The 18,712-nt window shown below is 44.3% G+C and overlaps 1 protein-coding gene across 7 annotated transcripts; it reads left to right on the plus strand.

Annotated features, from left to right (window-relative positions):
• The first annotated feature begins 1,685 nt into the window (after positions 1–1,685).
• myt1a (myelin transcription factor 1a) lies at positions 1,686–17,892 on the plus strand. 7 transcript variants are annotated; one of them, XM_037481104.2, is made up of 23 exons: positions 1,686–1,944; positions 2,892–2,962; positions 3,047–3,101; positions 4,148–4,190; positions 4,282–4,350; positions 4,564–4,796; positions 5,630–6,685; positions 8,219–8,338; positions 8,596–8,686; positions 9,109–9,222; positions 9,329–9,546; positions 10,325–10,527; positions 10,604–10,819; positions 10,900–11,048; positions 12,414–12,476; positions 13,644–13,712; positions 13,965–14,027; positions 14,112–14,195; positions 15,020–15,241; positions 15,323–15,414; positions 15,545–15,648; positions 15,884–16,027; positions 16,829–17,892. In XM_037481104.2, the coding sequence occupies exons 3-23, from the start codon at positions 3,047–3,049 to the stop codon at positions 16,970–16,972; spliced, it is 3,552 nt and encodes a 1,183-aa protein (XP_037337001.2). In that variant the 5' UTR covers positions 1,686–1,944; positions 2,892–2,962; the 3' UTR covers positions 16,973–17,892. The 7 variants fall into 7 exon arrangements, with proteins under 7 accessions (XP_037337001.2, XP_062422201.1, XP_037336998.2 ...); XM_062566217.1 differs by having other exon boundaries at positions 1,693–1,944; positions 2,860–2,962; positions 5,627–6,685; XM_037481101.2 differs by having other exon boundaries at positions 1,693–1,944; positions 5,627–6,685.
• The last annotated feature ends 820 nt before the right edge of the window (positions 17,893–18,712 follow it).

The following is an 18,712-nucleotide window of genomic DNA, read 5'->3' on the forward strand; positions in this document are numbered from 1 at the left end:
TGCCCCCCCCAGCAGTCTTAGGAATCAGGAACATTTATTGCCAAAATATGTTGGACATACAAGGAATTTGACATGGCGGTTGGTGCATAACATTGGACAATGAGACAATGGACAACAAGACAAATAACGTAAGAAGAGTAGCATTTTCAATTCACAAATTTGCTAACCATACTCAACACAGCAGCTAACCATACTCTACACAGCAGCTAACCACACTCTAGTATTGGTTAGCTAGTTAAGTGGATCAAAGTGAGCTAAAGTAAACAAGTTATCAACCTGAAATATCACTTTCTAAGTCAGTAACGCTACAAATCTTGAATAAATAAATACATAAAGAAACTGAGCGGTTGCTGTTCTTTGTGTTTGGTTCTGGTTCTGGTTCTCATTGAGTGCATTGATTGATATCCTCTGTTTTAAGATTTAAATATTACGTTTAGCTAAGAGTTCATGGCTGAACCAATTTGGATTAGGGTTAGGAGGTAAAACATATTTTTCCAAATTAAATGAAATAAGAAGAAGATTGCCTTGTTTATCTGGACTTTACAAGTATTTGGGGGTTTTAAAACTTTTATTGTCCAGCGCAGGTTGCTAGACAACGGGAGCAGCGGAGGTCAAACTGATGACGCAGGAAGGAAGTCCCCCAGTAGGCCAGACCGTCCCATGTCAGGAAAACCATAAAAACATTATTTAAAATGACCTCTCATTTAATGAGGAAGGAGCCTGCGAAACGTTCAAATCAGACAGTAAAAAGTCTGAAATAAATAACTGCAATTGTAAATTATATTTTTGACTTTGTCACATTGACGTGATATGTGGCAGCAAAGTGTTCATATTTATATAATTTAAAGCCCTCACAGACTCTGAACCACTTACCAGGTTGTGTCAGTTAAGTCCCTGTGTGTTCATGGTTTAGGGTTTAGGGGGGACATTGGGATTAGGCCTTCTTCTTATAGAGTATTTTTATCTCATTTACTCTTCTTATTTACTGGTGGGTAGTAGAAAATAAGCTTAACGGAGCCTTACTGCCACCTGCTGGACGGAAGTGATTAGCAGCAGAGTACTGTGCAGTGAGGACCCTTGGTGAAATGCTGTAACTGTCCGTTTTATGTATTTATAGGCTGTATGTAAACGGTGAAGTTGCTTAATATTCGGCATAATTCTACTGTGATGGCTTCCTTTTGTTATTCTCGCAGAATGAAATGTTAAGGAGCATGGTTTCCTCCAGGTGTGCATACTGATACTGTACTAGAGTACTTCCTATGACAAAACCACTGGCTTCCACTACGCTGTCAACATTCCCCAACAAGCTCAAACCCAGAGGCTTTGCTATGTCCCCACAGGACCGGCTGTGACCAGGTGAAAAGAGGTCCTGCGCTCAAATTGGCGGATATCATGGCAGCAATGAATGACTATTGTGACTGGCTGATCTCGGGTTGAAGATGTCAAGTACAGTAACGTGCACAGTATCATTTGGTTTATTTAGCTCACCCTTGGTACATCGTTTAGTCTGTTGCCACTAGTAGCCTGTCGGTATTTTGCCGCTATGTGCAACCATAAGTCTCGGCTGGTTTGAGTCTCTGGGTGTTGTTATGACCTCCATAGTCCGTCCTCCAGCCGCTGTTGATATATTCTACCATCTCCACCTCCATCAGCCCAGACTGAATCGGGCGGGGCGGGCCCAGAGTGAGCTGCAGCCGGCTGTAGCTCTCCTGCGCTCCTGCAGGAGGCAGTGCAGCGGGGCTCCTGTCCATGGTGCTGAAGATTCGGCTGGCTCTGTCCGGGGTGCTGAAAAGCTCGGGGCCGCTGGGTTCAGTGTGAGGCTGCTGTCCTCCTGATCGAGTCCCTCCCGCAGGGTTCCGGTGGTGAGCGCTGGTCACAGTTCCCGTGGAGCTGAAGGTCTCTCCGTTCGGACATGTAGACGCGGAGGGGGGAGGGGAACGCAAGGTAAGGCTTTATGTCTCCCTGACAAAGAGCGTCAAGCGCTTTTATTTGTCGGTATTTTCTGGGCCTTAGGCCTCACTACGGATTCCACACCAGGCAGGGAGGATGTGATAAAGTGAGCGGTTTGAAGGCTTAACCCCCCCCCTCCCCCCGCTCTCCGTAGATGTCAGACTGCTTTCTGCCGGTTTTTCCTTCGCGGAGAATAATTTCTGCCCGCTCCGAATACGCACGGTGTGGCTTTCTAGCAGATTATTGTCGGCGATGGTGCCCGGGCCCTACAATGGCGCCCTGGTTTCGTCAATCCAGTTAAAAGTGTATACCGCGGAACGCTGGCGGCCTTTGTTTGTTTGGTCGTGTTTTATAAGTGGGCCGGTTTAGCAGAGGAGCGAGGCCTCGTTCCGCTTCTCCGCCCGGCCTTCATCTCCCATTGCACCGCACGAGAAGCATACTGGTGTTTGCGTCTTGGATGGTGGGACGACGTTCCGTCAGGCTGAACGTAGTAGCCGTCCATCACCATCGAAAGTGACGCCATGCTGAGGCGCTGAAACCACCGCCGTCTGCTGTCAACATGCTACACATTCCACGTCCACGATATCCCAAGCTTTGTCTGTAATTCTGTGTTTTATTTATATAATGTTATTCATTATTATTAGTATTATATAATGTTATTCATTATTATTAGTATTACATATAAATTAATATGAATTAATATATAATACTAATAACAATTAAGAGATTTTAATAAAATTGTATGATTCTTTTTTCGACTTTTTAATTTGACCCAGCACACTGTCCACACTGCCTACCAGCATCATATATCCTTTAGCTATGTGCTGCAATCAGGCCACAATTAGTAAACTGACCAATATCATGAAAACGTTTCTCCAATAAATTTCTATAATTCCTTTTCATCACCAGTAAAGGGGTTACCTCTGTGTTTCATCTAATAGAAAATGAGCTCAACGGTCAGATGTATCTGAGCCAGTGGTGACCAGGGGAGAGCCAATCAACCAGCATCAAAGTAACTATTAATCAATTCATATATCTCACCCTTTAGCATACATATCTTTCCATCCATCATTAATTGATCTCTCCCTGTTTTCAGATGAGCCAAGACACTGCAGAGACACGAACACGAACCCGCTCCAAAGGAAGCCGGGGTCAGTACAGACAAACACACACATGAACACAAAAACACACACACACACTGATGGTGGATGAGAGCTGTGGCGCCCCACATGTAAAACGTGGCATTTGGCAGAGAGGTTCCAAACCAATGAAGACTGTTGCCAGATAGTGTAATCTGGCATCAGGTCTGCTGTGTAAATTCAAGAGCATTTGACGCCTAACATTCTTAAATGATTAATACACTTTAGAACCACAACTGTTTCACTGGAATTACAACTCTACAACATGTTTGCTAAAGGCAGTAAAGCACACAAAACATTTCATTCATGCTTTTCACTAAATATATAAAGTTGTCCAATGCATCTAAAATGAAACATGTTTTGCCATCATGTAATTCATACTAGTTCAGGCTACATGTCCTGTTACAGGTAGATATTGACAGTGAACAGAACATTTGCCACAAAATGACACCCATGAAGTCTAAATGGAGATTCAATAAAATACCTGCCCTTGTTCAGTGAAAAACAACAACAAATTGTACCTCTTCACATCATGTCATAGAAAATTCTGGATGTGTACACAAATGTGTTATGCTAATCAAATGGATCTTTCTTCATGTGTTGGCTCTTAAGATGAAATAAATTAGATCATGACAAATTCCCAGAGAAGCCAATTCGTTTTTGTGAGGCAGGATGTGCAAATGGTTATTATGCAAATGGTAAATTGCACTTATTCTGTTACATCTGCCCAAAAAAGAGCAGTGAAGACGAATTTGAATCTCTTGTGAACAACAAACTACAAGTGATTTAAAGATGAGGTAGTTAACATCAACTAACTAATTTCCTTTTGGCAAATGTAGTCTGTGTGGGACGCTGGGGGCCTTTGTCCCGATAGAGCATTTGTCCTCTTGCTGAGTCCTAATCCAGTTTTCTAGTTTTATACTCACATGTTATAGATGGATTTACACTGTATGTACAAGGACTTCACAAAAAGCCACTACAAAGAAAAAGCATCACTGTCTTTTACGCTTCAACCTTTAACTTTCATTTCTGTATCGACCGGCTCTCTTTACACTCAGTGTCGACAGACCTTGTGGCACAAGATACGAAGCAGGAGTTAAAGTGAGTGTTTATTTGCTCCACTTAACACTATCGTGATGAATAAAGTGTGTTGTGTGTATGAAATGTGATTATTTGTCTTGCTGTGGGTCAGCAGCAGCTGTCCCACCCCTGGATGCGATGGCAAAGGTCATGTGAGTGGAAGATACTCTCGACACAGAAGGTGGGAACCATGCTGCATTTTATGAAGCTTTTCATGTACTTTGGTGTGTGACGTATACAAAACTAACAGAACATACAAATGAAACAATACATTTTATAATTTGACATTGTGGTTAAACAAGTACACAATATTCATTACATCTCACAATGTAAAGCAAGTTTGATGTTGTCATGTTGGATGTTAGCATTTACATTAGCATCCTGCTCTCCTCAGCATACTGGGATGCCCAATAGTGAAGAAAAGAAAACTGGAGGAGGCTGAAGCTGAGGAGAACCAGTCTGCTCCCAAGAGGAGGAACCAGCCGGCCACAGAAGCAGGAGATGAAGGCTTCAATGCTGACAGTGACGCAGCAGAAGAAGAGGAAGTACAGAAAGAGGAGGAAGACGACTATAATCTCAAAGAGAAGAAGAAAAACAAGACAAAAGGCAGCCCAGAGTCAACACAAAGTGAGTCAACAGAGTCAATTGCATCAAAGAGCTGGAGTCATTGTTCAGAGTCAAGATCAGATTCATTTGCAACACTTACCTCTTTGAAATGTAACTGTACAGTGTCACACTTCATGGTATACGCTTGAGAATTTCAACTATATAAGAGTTGAAATGAACTCTATAACAGTGTTAAAATGGCAACACTAAGTGTTACAGTGACACTGTGGAGTGTGGACCCCATGGGACACTTTAAAAGTGTTCAAATTAACTCCAATAGTGTTTATTTGAGTTTGCTGTTCAAATTCATCTCAACCCTGGATTTTATGAAAATATTATAGAATCATCTGAATGTTTTAGATTAATCTGGTTATCAGAACTACCTTTTTTCTTCATTTTGTTCAATTATCACCTGAGGCTGGGGACCCTTGCAGTGTGAAGCTGTTCTGTCACCATAGGTTTGCACCTGAAAGATGACAATTCTGACAGGCTGAAAGAAGTCATGTTATTATAGTTTGCCTGTCAGCATGCTCCTCAAACTGAGGTATTAGACAAATACAAATGTTACGATGGTGCCAAAGGAAAAATATTATGACATGTGGCTTGTAAAAAACAGAAACTAGCTTTATGATATGTGCTGTGATACACCATATTAGACAGCTAGAGGCATGTGTGCTTTCCATTGCAATAATGAAGTGCAGAGTAGAACAAACTAGTCTTGCCAGTTCATTTCATGTTGAAAGCAGTGAGCACTGACAGCCGAAGTACACACAGCCCAACTGTGGTCATCTAGGGAGGATTAAGACAAAGCCACAGTGGCAGTAACATCCCTCTATACTTTGAATCCCCAGCAGACTGCGCACTGGAGACAACAGAGGACATAGTTGGTCCTCCGGCTGAAGTCGGCGACAACGAAAGCTTCACTTTGGAGACGGAGAATGAAACAGTAACAGAGACAACTGCCGAGGAAGTGAAGCCAGCCACAGAGAGCGAGGATAAAACACAGGAGGAGCCGGAGGAGGAAGGCCAGCTGCTTATCAAGGAGCAGTCATCAGAGAAACCTGAAGAGGCAACAGGGCTTACAGAGACAAAAGAAGAGGAGGAAGAGGAAGCAGATGAAGAAAAGGAAGAGGCTGAGCAGCAGAAACGACGAGAGGGTATCGTACAAGAAAGACACATGATGAGTCAGGAAAACTCTGATCACCAGTACTCCAGTGGGGATTATAACCACCAGGCCAAAGAATCAACAAAGGACCAGAGGGAGAGGGAGGAACCGGAGGAGGACGAAGAGGAGGACAAAGAGGAGGAGGAAGGGGAGGAGGAGGGGGAGGAGGGAGAGGAGAGGGAGGTCCACCAAGAGATTCACATTCCTTCCACATTGAGTCCACAAACTCAGGGATCTGAGGCTGAGATGTCACTCAGGGAAGAAAAAATCTGCACTCCTATGATTGAGGAGGAGGACGATGAAGATGAAAGAGAGGAAGAGGAGGAGGGCTTGGGGAAGGACGTAGGCGAGGTGGTGGATGAGGAAGAGGAGGACCGAGACTCCAGCAAAGCCTCTCCGGCAACAGTGGTTATAGAAGTCCGCTCAGAGGAGGATGATGACGAGGATGATGACGAGGAGGAGGAGGAGGAGGAAGAGGAGGAGGAGGAAGAGGAGGAAGAGGAGGAGTATGAAGGAGAGGAGCAGGACCGTGTCTCAGAGGGCTCGGGAGTCACAGACGACTCAGAGAACTGGGATATGACTCGGGGGAACCTGGGGCTGCTGGAGCAGGCCATCGCCCTGAAGGCGGAGGAAGTGAAGGGGGGGCAGGAGGCCCGCAGCTCCCCCGACTACCAGCCGTACAGCTCCTCCAGCAAGGGCTCCGAGCCGGCTGCTGCAGCGCGCCGCACTGCTCACTACAGCAAAGGTACTTCCTGTTACTACCTACAAACAGTGGATTCACATTCCATTGATCAATCAGGTTATTAATCCCAACAATCAATCATTTGGATTGATTGTTTGGCTATACTATATATCTTTGATACTGACCAAAGAATAAAAACCCAACCAGTTTGTCGGATAGGGAGCTAAATTGTCGATTTTGGAAAAGCAAAAACTGACGGAGATTTGTGAAGCGCTCCCTTGACTTCTCACCTCACGGTATGTAATAGGATGAAAATAGAAATGAGTTCAATGAGTTCAATGAGTAGCCAAGAGTCTCCCCTTCGCAGACACAGCCACTTTAGAGTGGTTTGCATGCAATGTAGATGTGTTATTTACGATCTGTACTAAATGACAATTACAACTTGGCCTCAGAGGGCATTACATTCTACACACATGCCACATCCTCTGTCATCGGCACAGGGACAACTCCAAAAATGATAAAACCCTTCAACGGGAAGGAAAAAGAAGAGACCTAGGGAGAACTATCTGAAGAACGACAGTGTGATGGACAGAATGAACAACGTCAAAGATGATCAGTACAATCAATCCAAATGACAGAAATGATTCAAATACTGAGAGTAGTAAGCCAGGTGTTAGACAGGACCACCATCAGATACAGAAGGGAAAAAAGCATCAGTAATGTTGGTTTATGATGACAGTAATAGTACTGTGATTAATACTCATAATGACGTGGATAGCAGCAGCAGGTGTCAGCTGGGCCACAGCAGAAGGTCAGGACCAGGGGGGGCCGAGGGAACCACGAGCTTTGAAAACCTGAGCGGCGACAAAGCACCAACACTCTGGGGAAGAAGCTGAATGAGTGATGCTCACTAATGAGATGTGACTTATTATAGAAAGGAGTGAGAGAGTGAAAGAGGGGCTCGGTGTGTCCTAAGAAGTCCCCCCGGCAGTCTAAGCCTAGAGCAGCTTAACTAAGGGCTGGTCCAGGCTAACCTGAGCCAGCCCTAACTATAAGCAATAAGTAAAAAGTCTTAAGCTTTACCTTAAAGTAGGTGACCGAGTCTGCCCCCCGGACTGAAAGTGGAAGCTGGGTCCACAAAAGAGGAGCTTGATAACTGAAGGCTCTGGCCCCCATCCTACTGTTTAAGACTAAGAAATGAGCAACACAGCATTGATGGAGCACAGCTCTCTGGTAGGACAACATGGTATTATACGTTCCTTAAGATAAGATGGGGCCACACCAGCAAGTGCCTTGTAGGTGAGGAGAAATAATATCCTTGATTTAACAGAAATGAGCCTTATTGCATTCATGTGTAATGATTTCTTAAATTCACCTTTAAATTTGTCCATGAAAAAAAGAGAAGAGTAAATCAAAATGTTCCATGTTTCTGAGGTAATTCCTCTTAATGATGCAAAAGGCATCAATAGCAGTCAGTGTGCCTCTGGGTCTGGAAGTACTTGCTGATAGGTCAGGACTAAGCATTGAGGTATATCCACCCCTTGTTCCTACTTATCCATCACTGCCGCCACCTAATTCACACCATCCTCTATTCAGAGAAGAAGGAGGTGAAGTGTCCAACCCCAGGGTGTGACGGGACAGGTCATGTGACCGGGCTGTACCCTCACCATCGCAGTCTATCGGGATGTCCTCACAAAGACCGAATCCCTCCGGAGAGTGAGTACACGCCACCTCTGTGATGCTCGGATGTATCGTGGTTGCTCCTTAGGGCTCCATTGAATGTGATATGAAAGAGTGGTGTGTTCTCACCGTACTACCAGCTTAGTAGTATTTCCACCACCACTACCTCCTTAACATTTAAGAAACACCATACTACTGCTACTACCTTTCCTACCACTGCTTTTTCTTCTAATGCTGTTGTTACTACTGCTAAAGCAGCCTGACCTGAGTGTGTGTCTGCTGTGTGTCGGTAGTCCTGGCCATGCATGAGAACGTCTTGAAGTGTCCAACTCCTGGGTGCACAGGCCAAGGCCATGTCAACAGTAACCGCAACACACACCGCAGGTGGATGAAACACACCACGACAAACACACACACACACACACACACACATGTGCCAAACTAGCATAACATTTGTGGCCATGGAAATGATGGCAGAGTTTTCTGTGTGTTCTAAAGGCAAAAACTAGTGACTCGAGAAGAAGTTCAAGTTAGTATTTTTTTAGTTTAGAGATGAATATTTAGATTCAGCCATCACTGCTCCTACGCAGTCTATGGTCTGGCAGAGGTTCAGTTCTTAGTGATGGTGTAATGGTACTTTTGGAGCCCCTTGGGCTCAAAATGCAGCTAAAGAGTGAATCCCAGAGGAGAAGCAATCTTTTCTAATACTACTAACACATACTTACAAGGCTTATTAATAATTCAAATACCTGTCTGCATATTAAATGTCTACCTACTCATGCCCTGTTACATATGCCCCCCGTCAGTCTGTCCGGCTGTCCCATCGCAGCAGCAACTAAGCTCAACAAGGGCCAAGACAAGCAGGTTATTTTACAGGCACCCCCCAGCGAACCCCCTTCCAACTCTGACAGAGTGCTCAGGTGATTGTTTCTCTTCAGTTTAGTGTTTTGGAGCATGGCTCCATTTATTGTCACAGAAAAGCAGTGTGGATCTCCAGTAATGCTTAACTAATGCCCTTTCCTCCAGGCCCATGTGTTTTGTGAAACAGCTGGAGATCCCTCAGTACGGCAGCTTCCGGCCCAACGCGGTGACCACCACGCCGAGAGCTAACCTGGCCAAGGAGCTGGAGAAGTACTCCAAGGTGTCTTTTGACTATGCAAGCTTTGATGTCCAGGTGTTTGGAAAGCGTATGCTCATTCCAAAGACACCCAGCAGCGCCGAAACGTCACCCAAAGCCTTCAAATGTAAGAGCCACTCTGATCACCTCCATGCTACACCTCCAGGGTCCATTTTGGAAAACCATGTGTTTCACATTCCATTTTATTTTTCACAGTTGAGGTTGTAAGAACAGAACATCTGGGTGCTGCTCTTGAATTTGTCTTTTGAACACATACTAAATAATGCGAAAGGTTGCACATTGCAGTACTTTCAGGTTGATACAGTTATCAATATTTAAGAGTTGAAAAATCTGACATTGCAATACACCAAAATACATTTTTCTTTTTAATTTGATAATCATATTCTCAAACTGAATCTCTCATTTGGATGATACACCTCGGTTCTTCAGACAGCAGGAGAAACATCTCTCTCTCCTCCTCATCTTCCTCTTTACTGTCTCAATAGATTGTTAAAAGTACCCACTGAACCCATCAAACCCATTTCTATCCAGATGAACAAAACTAGGAAACTGAATCATAGGAAATATACAGTAAAGAAGCATAAAAGGTAGATGGTGCAGAATGAACAGTTGGAGAAGATTGTTCAGCTCAAGAGTTAAAGAAAATGATGCCATTGGATCTTATACATAGTGTGTTGTGATTTCCAGATACAAATAGTTTTTTGGTTTCTCCACCTGTTTGGATCTGTATGTCATTCACTGTGTGTTTACACCATAATGCCTCCCACGCTGCCGACTACCAGTCAATGAATGAAAACACACAGCAGCAGCAGCAGATCTGTCCCGTTTAGCCTTCGCGTTCATAGAGTTCTACTCTTTTGTTCCTTCTGCTCCCCCCCGCTCAGCTAAATCATTCCCTAAGGCCTCCTCGCCCAGTCACAGTGTGTCAGGAGGCTTTTCCATGAGCGCCTCGTCCTCCAGTAGTTATGACTACAGCCAAGATGCAGAGGCGGCCCACATGGCAGCGACAGCCATCCTCAACCTCTCCACCCGCTGCTGGGAGAGACCAGAGACCATCAGCACCAAGCCCAGGGAACCGGGCTCCAAGGTACACTGTGCAGCCCGGGGCCGCTCCGGTGCTCGTGGCTATCTGTTGGTACTGACGGCCGATCTGGCCCCTCTAGGAGTCGGACATCGAGGTGGATGAGAACGGCACCTTGGACCTCAGCTTGAAGAAGACCAAGAGGGAGGGCGTGCAACCTCCAGAGCCTTCGTCCTCCTCCTCGTCTTCCTCTCAACACATCGGAGCCGCCCCGTCTCAGAGCCTCACTCAGCCTGAGTGGGAGGGGCCGCTGGACTTCACCAAGTCCAGTGGAGTCAAGGAGGAAGACCATGAAGAGGTAATTCAATCATGAGAGAAGGAATGTACATACAAGGGTTGGTTTCCCTCCCATGTGACCTGTGTTTCACCTTTCTCCAGGTGGAATATACAGCTCCTTCATACACCTCCTCAGATGGTGAGGAAGGGGACCAGGAGAATCTGGAGGAAAGGAAGTACCCGGGTGAGGTCACCACCGGCAGCTTCAAGGTCAAGTTTCAGCCCAAAGACAGCAAAAAGGAGATTCTTATGTAAGTCACAACTCTTACCGCATGTCCCATCAACACCTTGCATGCCACCACCGCCACACGGTAGCTTAACAACTTGCATGCTAGCAGTAAACCCCCCCCCCCCCCCCCGGAATATTATAAAGTGCCCTATCACCCAATATGCCAGCTCTTTTTCCCCCCACCCTTTGATTGGCTTCTATTCGCTGCTGCTGCATACTGTTGATGTGATGTGATTGGCTGAGGCATTTATTGTCACAATAGGTCCCGGAGACAGGGGACAGGGACGACTCAAACGTGGATTTTTCAGGTTTCCAAAACAAAAAGGACTTTATTAAAGCCGTATATCAACAGTACCAAGGGCCTGAAACAGGAGCCAAGACAAAGCAAAACACACTCTGCAACACTACACTAACATCCACAAAGACGAGACAGTGAACCCACCAGGGGACAAGGGACACACGTGGTGGAGGTGCAGGTGATTGGACACGGCAGACAAACACGTTTGCAGGAAGTTATTTATTGGTTTTGTTTGATAAGGCCAGTGCACATTCATGAAAACAGCTGTAAATGTGCCATTTAGCCAAAAGGCGTCAAAAGTGTCAGACTGCAAAAACAAAAACAGAATATAAGACTACATTTCAAATGTTCAACAATATTGACAACAGCCCTCCAACAGCCTTCCAACAGCCCCCCCCCCCCCCCCACTGTCCTCAGCAGGGTCTGCAGGATTGATGCCGCTCACATGGGCCGTTGATTGACGTTTAGGTGGTTCGCACTGGTCCTGGGTCTGAAGGGTTTGACACCACACAGAGTGGAGTCTGCATGTTCTCCCCGTGTCTCCTCCCACTGTCCAAACACAGCTCGGGGGGTTTGGGTCATTGGTCTAACTCAAATTGCCTGTAGGTGTGTGGATATGAGAGTGAATGGTCATGTGCCCCCCCCCCCCCCCCCCCCCCCCCGGATCCTCTAAGGATAAGCGGCACACATGACTCACCAACAACTCACTTGCACAAATACCACACATCCATGGACTGATTCATTGATCTACACACTTCATTCAACAATAATTTAACATTTAATTCACCGATCAATTGTGAGCATACACTGTAAAGTGAAACGCTGCTCTTTGAGAAAATACATGAAGAAGTCTTAAGCTTTAGTAAACAATTTCATCAGGAAAGAAATGGTGAAAAAGTACAAATGGGATGACCAATCAAAAAAAGTAACAACTTAATTGCCATAAAAACATAAATATCGACTTTTTATGTTGTCGTTGAACAAAAACAGGTCACAAAGAATAAGTATAGTGATTTGTTCTGGCCTGTCAGTATAAGCATCCTCTTCAAAGGCAATGGACTGATGTGTGAGTATGTATCTTGGCCACAGATGTCCCACCCCAGGCTGTGATGGCAGTGGACACATTACTGGCAACTACGCATCACACCGAAGGTAAGACCTGCACCCTGACTTGGAAATGATCAGCAAAGTATGTATGCTTTACAAATCTATGGTAAGATCTGGTGATTCTGACCGGAATCCTTTTAGAAGGAAAAGGGGAGTGACTCTACTACATCTCCCTTTCTGGGGCAACTCAACCAATCTGCTTCCAGCCTGTGGGAATGTAAAAAAGCATGAAGCAGAGCTTGAATGAGTCCTGCCCTGATTTCTCTAAAAACCAATTCTACTGCTTGTCATTCAGTACAGACACTAGTAATGAATGCACTAATGTAACGCTAGTCGCTGTAAGTGTTGGATCGAAATAGATCCCTCTTCTGCTCAAACAAGCCACAAGGAGGCCAAATGTGCAGCTGTGTTTAGTACAATATGTTGGAAGTTGGAAAGCTGGTGGATAAGAGCATAGACTTCTGCATGAGCCTGTAAAAGCCTCTCTCCATAAGTCATGGCCTAAACAGAGGCTGGCAGGTAGCAGAGATATGTCTTAATATCATTTATGCACGTCAAATCTACTTGTGATTCAAATCACCAATGAATACGCCAAATTAATCACTATTGCACTTGCTCATGCCCCAAAATTCTGCATGTACACGATCTGTAAGCTGTGAGTTGAGTAGAGCTCCAGCATTTGCATTGTGTATTCAACCTCCTTAAGAATACACAAGCCACATTCATTCAAAATATATGTTTTCCTTCAAAAAGAGCCAAAATATTCAATATTATTTGATACGACTGGTGTTCAGATGACATGGGTCCAAGTAAAAAAAAACCTGAAAGGAAGTTGATGATGTTTGACCATTCAAATGTGGCATCTTCAGTGCCAATGAGAGGGCTAGTGTCCCACCTGGGGAAGGATCACGAGTTTAAGATGCTTTTCAAATCAGACGCAAACAAAAGCAGTGGATTGTTTCATTTCCACCTGATGACAAAGTACTCAGTCATCTACACACACACTCATCACTCACTATTTCTCCTATCCAACTACTCCTCCACTGTAGAGATCAGTTTATAAAAGAACTCCTGTCCTCCCTGTGTGTGTGCTGCCCAGTCCTGTCCTGGTTCTGTAGTCCAGTTCAGGTTCTGGCCCTTTCTTTCACTCATACTCAGACATCCTGTTCTCAGTCTGGTTTTCTGACACTCTCTCTCTAACCTATCTTCCAGTCTGTCAGGCTGTCCTCTTGCTGATAAATCACTTCGGACCCTCATGGCTGCCCACACAGCTGAACTAAAGTATGTCTGCTTTCTCCTGTCTCTCACCTCCAACATGTTCACTGAGCACTCAGTCTGCAGCTACAGCTCTATCCCTGCTCTCCTTTTAACACTAATATAAAATAGTCACAATCAATCATAATTTAGTTCAATATTGAAAAATCAAAACCCCAAACAATGAGCCCTAATGATTTAGTAAGAGAAGCTGGTTCTGCCTGCAGCTTGCTATGAATGAAAGCTTGTGGAGTGAAGGACCGTCTGTGTGTGTCTCAGGTGTCCCACCCCAGGTTGTGACGGATCCGGCCACATCACAGGAAACTACGCCTCACACAGAAGGTATACTTCTCCTCCCCTCCTGTCCCATCAGTCACGGTGTGCAGATGGATTCTGTGATTGGTCCTCTCTGTGTCTCCCTGCCAGTCTGTCCGGATGCCCTAGAGCCAAGAAAGGAGGGGTCAAATCAACTCCCACCAAGGACGACAAGGAAGACTCGGAGCTCTTGAGGTGGGCAACAAATGCTCGTTGGCACTTACAATCAAGCGAGGCCTATCTGACGTTGGACTGTCACCGCAGCACCACTGGGGGGTGGCTTTTCATGAAACTAATGTGGACATTCAGAGGAATGTCATCTTTTAGATCGCCATCAGGACTTCATGTTGACACAAGAAATAGGCAGGTCTCTCTGCTACCGCCACTCGACCTCTGCAGCTCATCCAGAACGCAGCAGCTGGTCTTTAACCTTCCTAAATTCTCCCACACTCCTCCTCTCTTCACTGGTTACCAGTGGCTGCCTCATCCAGGTCAATATATTGGTTCTCACGTGCCATGCTGTGAATGGATCGGGTCCAGTCTACATCCAGGACCTGGTGAAACCCTCCATCCCGACCCGCACACCCCGCTCTCTCGCCTCTTAGCTGTCCTGGCTCCTCAATGGTGGAACGAGCTCTCTGATGACATTTGGACCACAGAGAGCTCGTTCCACCATTGAGGGGCCAGCCATTACCGTCCACTATCCAGAGTATGTTCACGTTAGGGCATTCCACAATAAATGAGAGTCAAAGTGTACGTATAAATGTTTATTCAATTTTCCATTTAAAATGTTCCATTTATTTCGTACAATACATCTTACATATATTTGATGAAATTGGTCTAATATGGAACCTTCTGGAACATCCCAATTGACTACCAGTAATTTCCTGGTGAGCTGTTTTAAATTTTCAAACGAGACCATCACATTTGGACTGATTTGTCGCTCCTGGCCTCTTTACGTCTCTTTTTTCCATTGTCGAGAGTCCAATCAGTCACACGAGTCGTCTGCCTGTGTCCAGGTGTCCAGTTCCTGGCTGTGACAGTCTGGGCCACATCAGCGGGAAATACGCCACCCACCGCAGTGCCTACGGCTGCCCGCTGGCAGCCCGCCGGCAGAAGGAGGGTCTCCTGAACGGCACCCCCTTCTCCTGGAAGGCCTTCAAGACCGAGGGCCCGACGTGCCCGACGCCAGGCTGCGACGGCTCGGGCCACGCCAACGGAAGCTTCCTGACGCACCGCAGGTATCCTCGCATATGAGGGTCGTAACACACACAGAACTTCTTAATAGAATGTCATGGCTCTTGATCTGCTGCCCCTCTCAGTCTCTCAGGTTGTCCCAGAGCGACAGCCAACAAGAAGAGAGCCAAATTCCCCGGAGACGAGTACATCACTGCAAAGTTCAGAGCCAGCGATGGTAAGAGACATCATTTTGCACTCGTCCCAAAAACATGTAATAACAAGGCATGCAGGAGTGCAAATCCCAGGGACCTGTGTAATAAACATGTCTTACAGCTGCCTTTATGCTCTGTTTACTAACTGCGTAGTTCTGGACAACGATGAGGACATCAAGCAGCTGAACAAGGAGATCAATGAGCTGAGCGAGTCCAACTCGGAGATGGAGGCGGACATGATGAATCTGCACACTCAGGTGAGTTCAGCTGCTGCCAGCAGGACGAGGATGAGACGTTTGAAATGGATCAGAGGCGTAACGGCCTGTAGAGAGCGGCGGATGCTGCACAGACTGCAGAGCTGAGTATCTCGCTTTGCAGCTTTGTCAGTAATACAAAAACTGAAAAGCCTCTGCCGCCCGAAACCATGCTTTTACTGTCAAGTTCTTTCCTTTGCTGCTGGGGGGCTGAGTTGGCCGTGTGCCTCTGCTTCAGATCTCTTCAATGGAAAACAACCTGAAGAGCATGGAGGAGGAGAACAAACATATCGAGGAGAGGAATGAGGCCTTATTCCTGGAGCTATCTGGCCTGAGTGAAGCTTTGATCCGCAGCTTGACCAACATCCGCCTGCCCTCCCTGGTGAGAACATGCAATGTCTTTTGGTCTGTTTCAAGAGGACCTTGAGGTCTCCATTGAAGCGACGGTGTGGGGGCCTGTGTATACACCATAGTTCATGTCCAGGCTTATGAAGCCCAGGTATGAAAGCATTCACTGATTAACCTGGAGGGTTAGTAGCTGGTTAGAATGCAACCAAGCATAGAAGTATATGACATAGAGATACCATAAAGAAATATGAACACTCATTATACAGTAACAATAACAGAATAATTACATTTAGTAAACCAGGATATTAAACGGTTGGATTATTAAACTAATTGTACTCTTATGTCAGTATCGCCTAGCTTAGCTCCACTAGCTGAAAACAGTGAGCAATTGGCCAGTTAGCAGGTCTATATGACAAGTAGATCCCCCTAAATGTTCTGCTAACCCAATAAACAGTCAGCGGGCCTCTGACCAAGACCATGGCTGACAGGAACCATTCAGTGTGACATACACGCTGAACAGAGACCAGGGCTGTTTTCATTAGAAACACATTCGGAGAGTTAGCACGTGTTGAAGCGTCTATGAATTGGCGTCTGTGAAGGACTGTTAACCTTCCCAGTGAAACTAGCCAGTAGAAAGTAGCTTTCCTCTTGAAGGCTTGCATACGACCTTCTTCCTCCTACCATTGGTTCTGGCTTCATACATATCAAAGTGGAGAATCCAAGAGTGCATTACATGCTCAACTGATGATCTTGTTGTTCTATGGGCCTGTAATACGTAGCAGTGTACCATTCCTCCTCAAAGACTTTCTGACCTCTGACCTCTGTGTGTGTTCAGCAGGAGCCGCTGTCAGAGCAGAACTTTGACAGCTATGTGGACACCCTGACTCACATGTTTACCAACAAAGAATGCTACCAGAACCCGGAGAACCGGGCTCTGCTCGAGTCCATCAACCAGGCGGTGAAGGGCATCGAGGTGTGACAGACAGGAGGAGGACAGAGGGCGGGGCATCACAGTGACTATACCAATCTTTCTTTCCAAACCCTTTAGATACTGTATGTAAAAAGTGATTCTCATTTGGAACTCTGTCATCTGTTCTTTGCATTAGTTTCCCATTTGCATGTTGCTTTATGATGGTATGAGCGTGAACAGATTAGGGTTAACACGCTAACACTCAAACTAAATTGATACTGCAAGCAAAGGCATCTCAAGGCAGGCGTGCAGAACAAAGTCGGGAGTGCAGTGTACAGCCTGAGCTGAGCAGACCCTCTTAGTTAGAAAACATATCCCATCTCCAGTTAATAATGTTGATAGTATTCTATATGAGCATAGTGATGTTTCACCTCCAGGACTAGTTTGTAGATCATTCTTACTATTGCTGTTGCTTACTATTTAATAAGTTATTCATTCATGTCTGCTGTATTATTTATGTATGCCTATTTATTACTCATTATATATTTATTTATTTTTTATTTCAAAATGCTACCAGAGGAGATTATAAATGGTAACCGAAAGAAGGGAATCATTTCCTCTGCATTCTTGAACAAAGAGGAAATATTTTAAGATATCAACTATAAATTGTTTTATATATCTTATTATTTATTTAAAATACTGGGATCTTTTTAAGTGCAAATATTTTGTAACTGAAAGTTTTTTAATCATTTTCTAAAGACTTTTTTTTTTTGGTGCTTCTGTTTATATCATTTACCTTTTTATTTTCACAAACTATTTTGAGTACACTGCAATACACTGGGAATATTGAGCTCCACATATTTGGTATTTATTTGGTGATGAAGAACAAAGTGATGGTGAATATTTATTTTGTATTGTCTTTGTGTTAATGATGGCTGTGTATGGATTAGTATTTAAGTTGCTCTTGAAATAAAGGTAAACCCACAGTATGTGTGTAGTGGACCGATTATATTTATGTGGTGATTATACTTTTTTAGATTTAGCATTGTTTAAAGTGTAAGTATACGGTTTGAATACGAATACTAAGAAGAAACTGGGGGAGCTATTACCTGATCATCCATCACTTAAGATCATACCAATGTCTGTTAAATGTTCGTTTTAAACAAAACTAGAAAATGCGTTGGAATGCATAAAGCTAAATATTAATTTCAGAAAGTTGCTTAAAGTACAGAAATGAAAAAAGCTGAAATTAATTCTAAAAATTGCTGAAAATACAGAAATGAGAAAAGATTAAATTAATTTGAAAGAATTGGAAAAAAACACTTGGAGAAGCTCATATCAATCAAAAAAATACAGAAATAATAAAAGCTGAGAATTTAAAAATATTTTTTGTAGTAATATTAGTATTTGTTGAGGCGTCTCTGCTGGCATAATCAGCTGTAGTACTAATACTATTAGTCACTGTAGTATTTGTAGTAACATCAGTAGTAGTAATGTAGCAGTGTAGTATTAATAGCAATAGAAATAATAGTATTGAGTAGTTTCATTGGTAGTAGTATTACTAGTAGTAAAATTATTAAAAGCAGTAAAAAAAAAACTAATAGTACATTTTATAGTAGTAAGAGTAGAGAAATCAGTTGCAGTGTCACTCTTACTGGTAGAGATAGTATTTCAGTACTATTTCTAGTAGTTTTGGTAATAGTAAGAGTATTTTTAGGGAGACAAAATGTTTGTTATTCAAACTAAATGGACTTGGTAAATTCATAAACTAATGACAGGACCTACCACACACAGTGACACCTGCCCATC

This window comes from Pungitius pungitius, chromosome 1 (genome assembly GCF_949316345.1).
Source record: "Pungitius pungitius chromosome 1, fPunPun2.1, whole genome shotgun sequence".
NCBI lineage: Eukaryota > Metazoa > Chordata > Actinopteri > Perciformes > Gasterosteidae > Pungitius > Pungitius pungitius.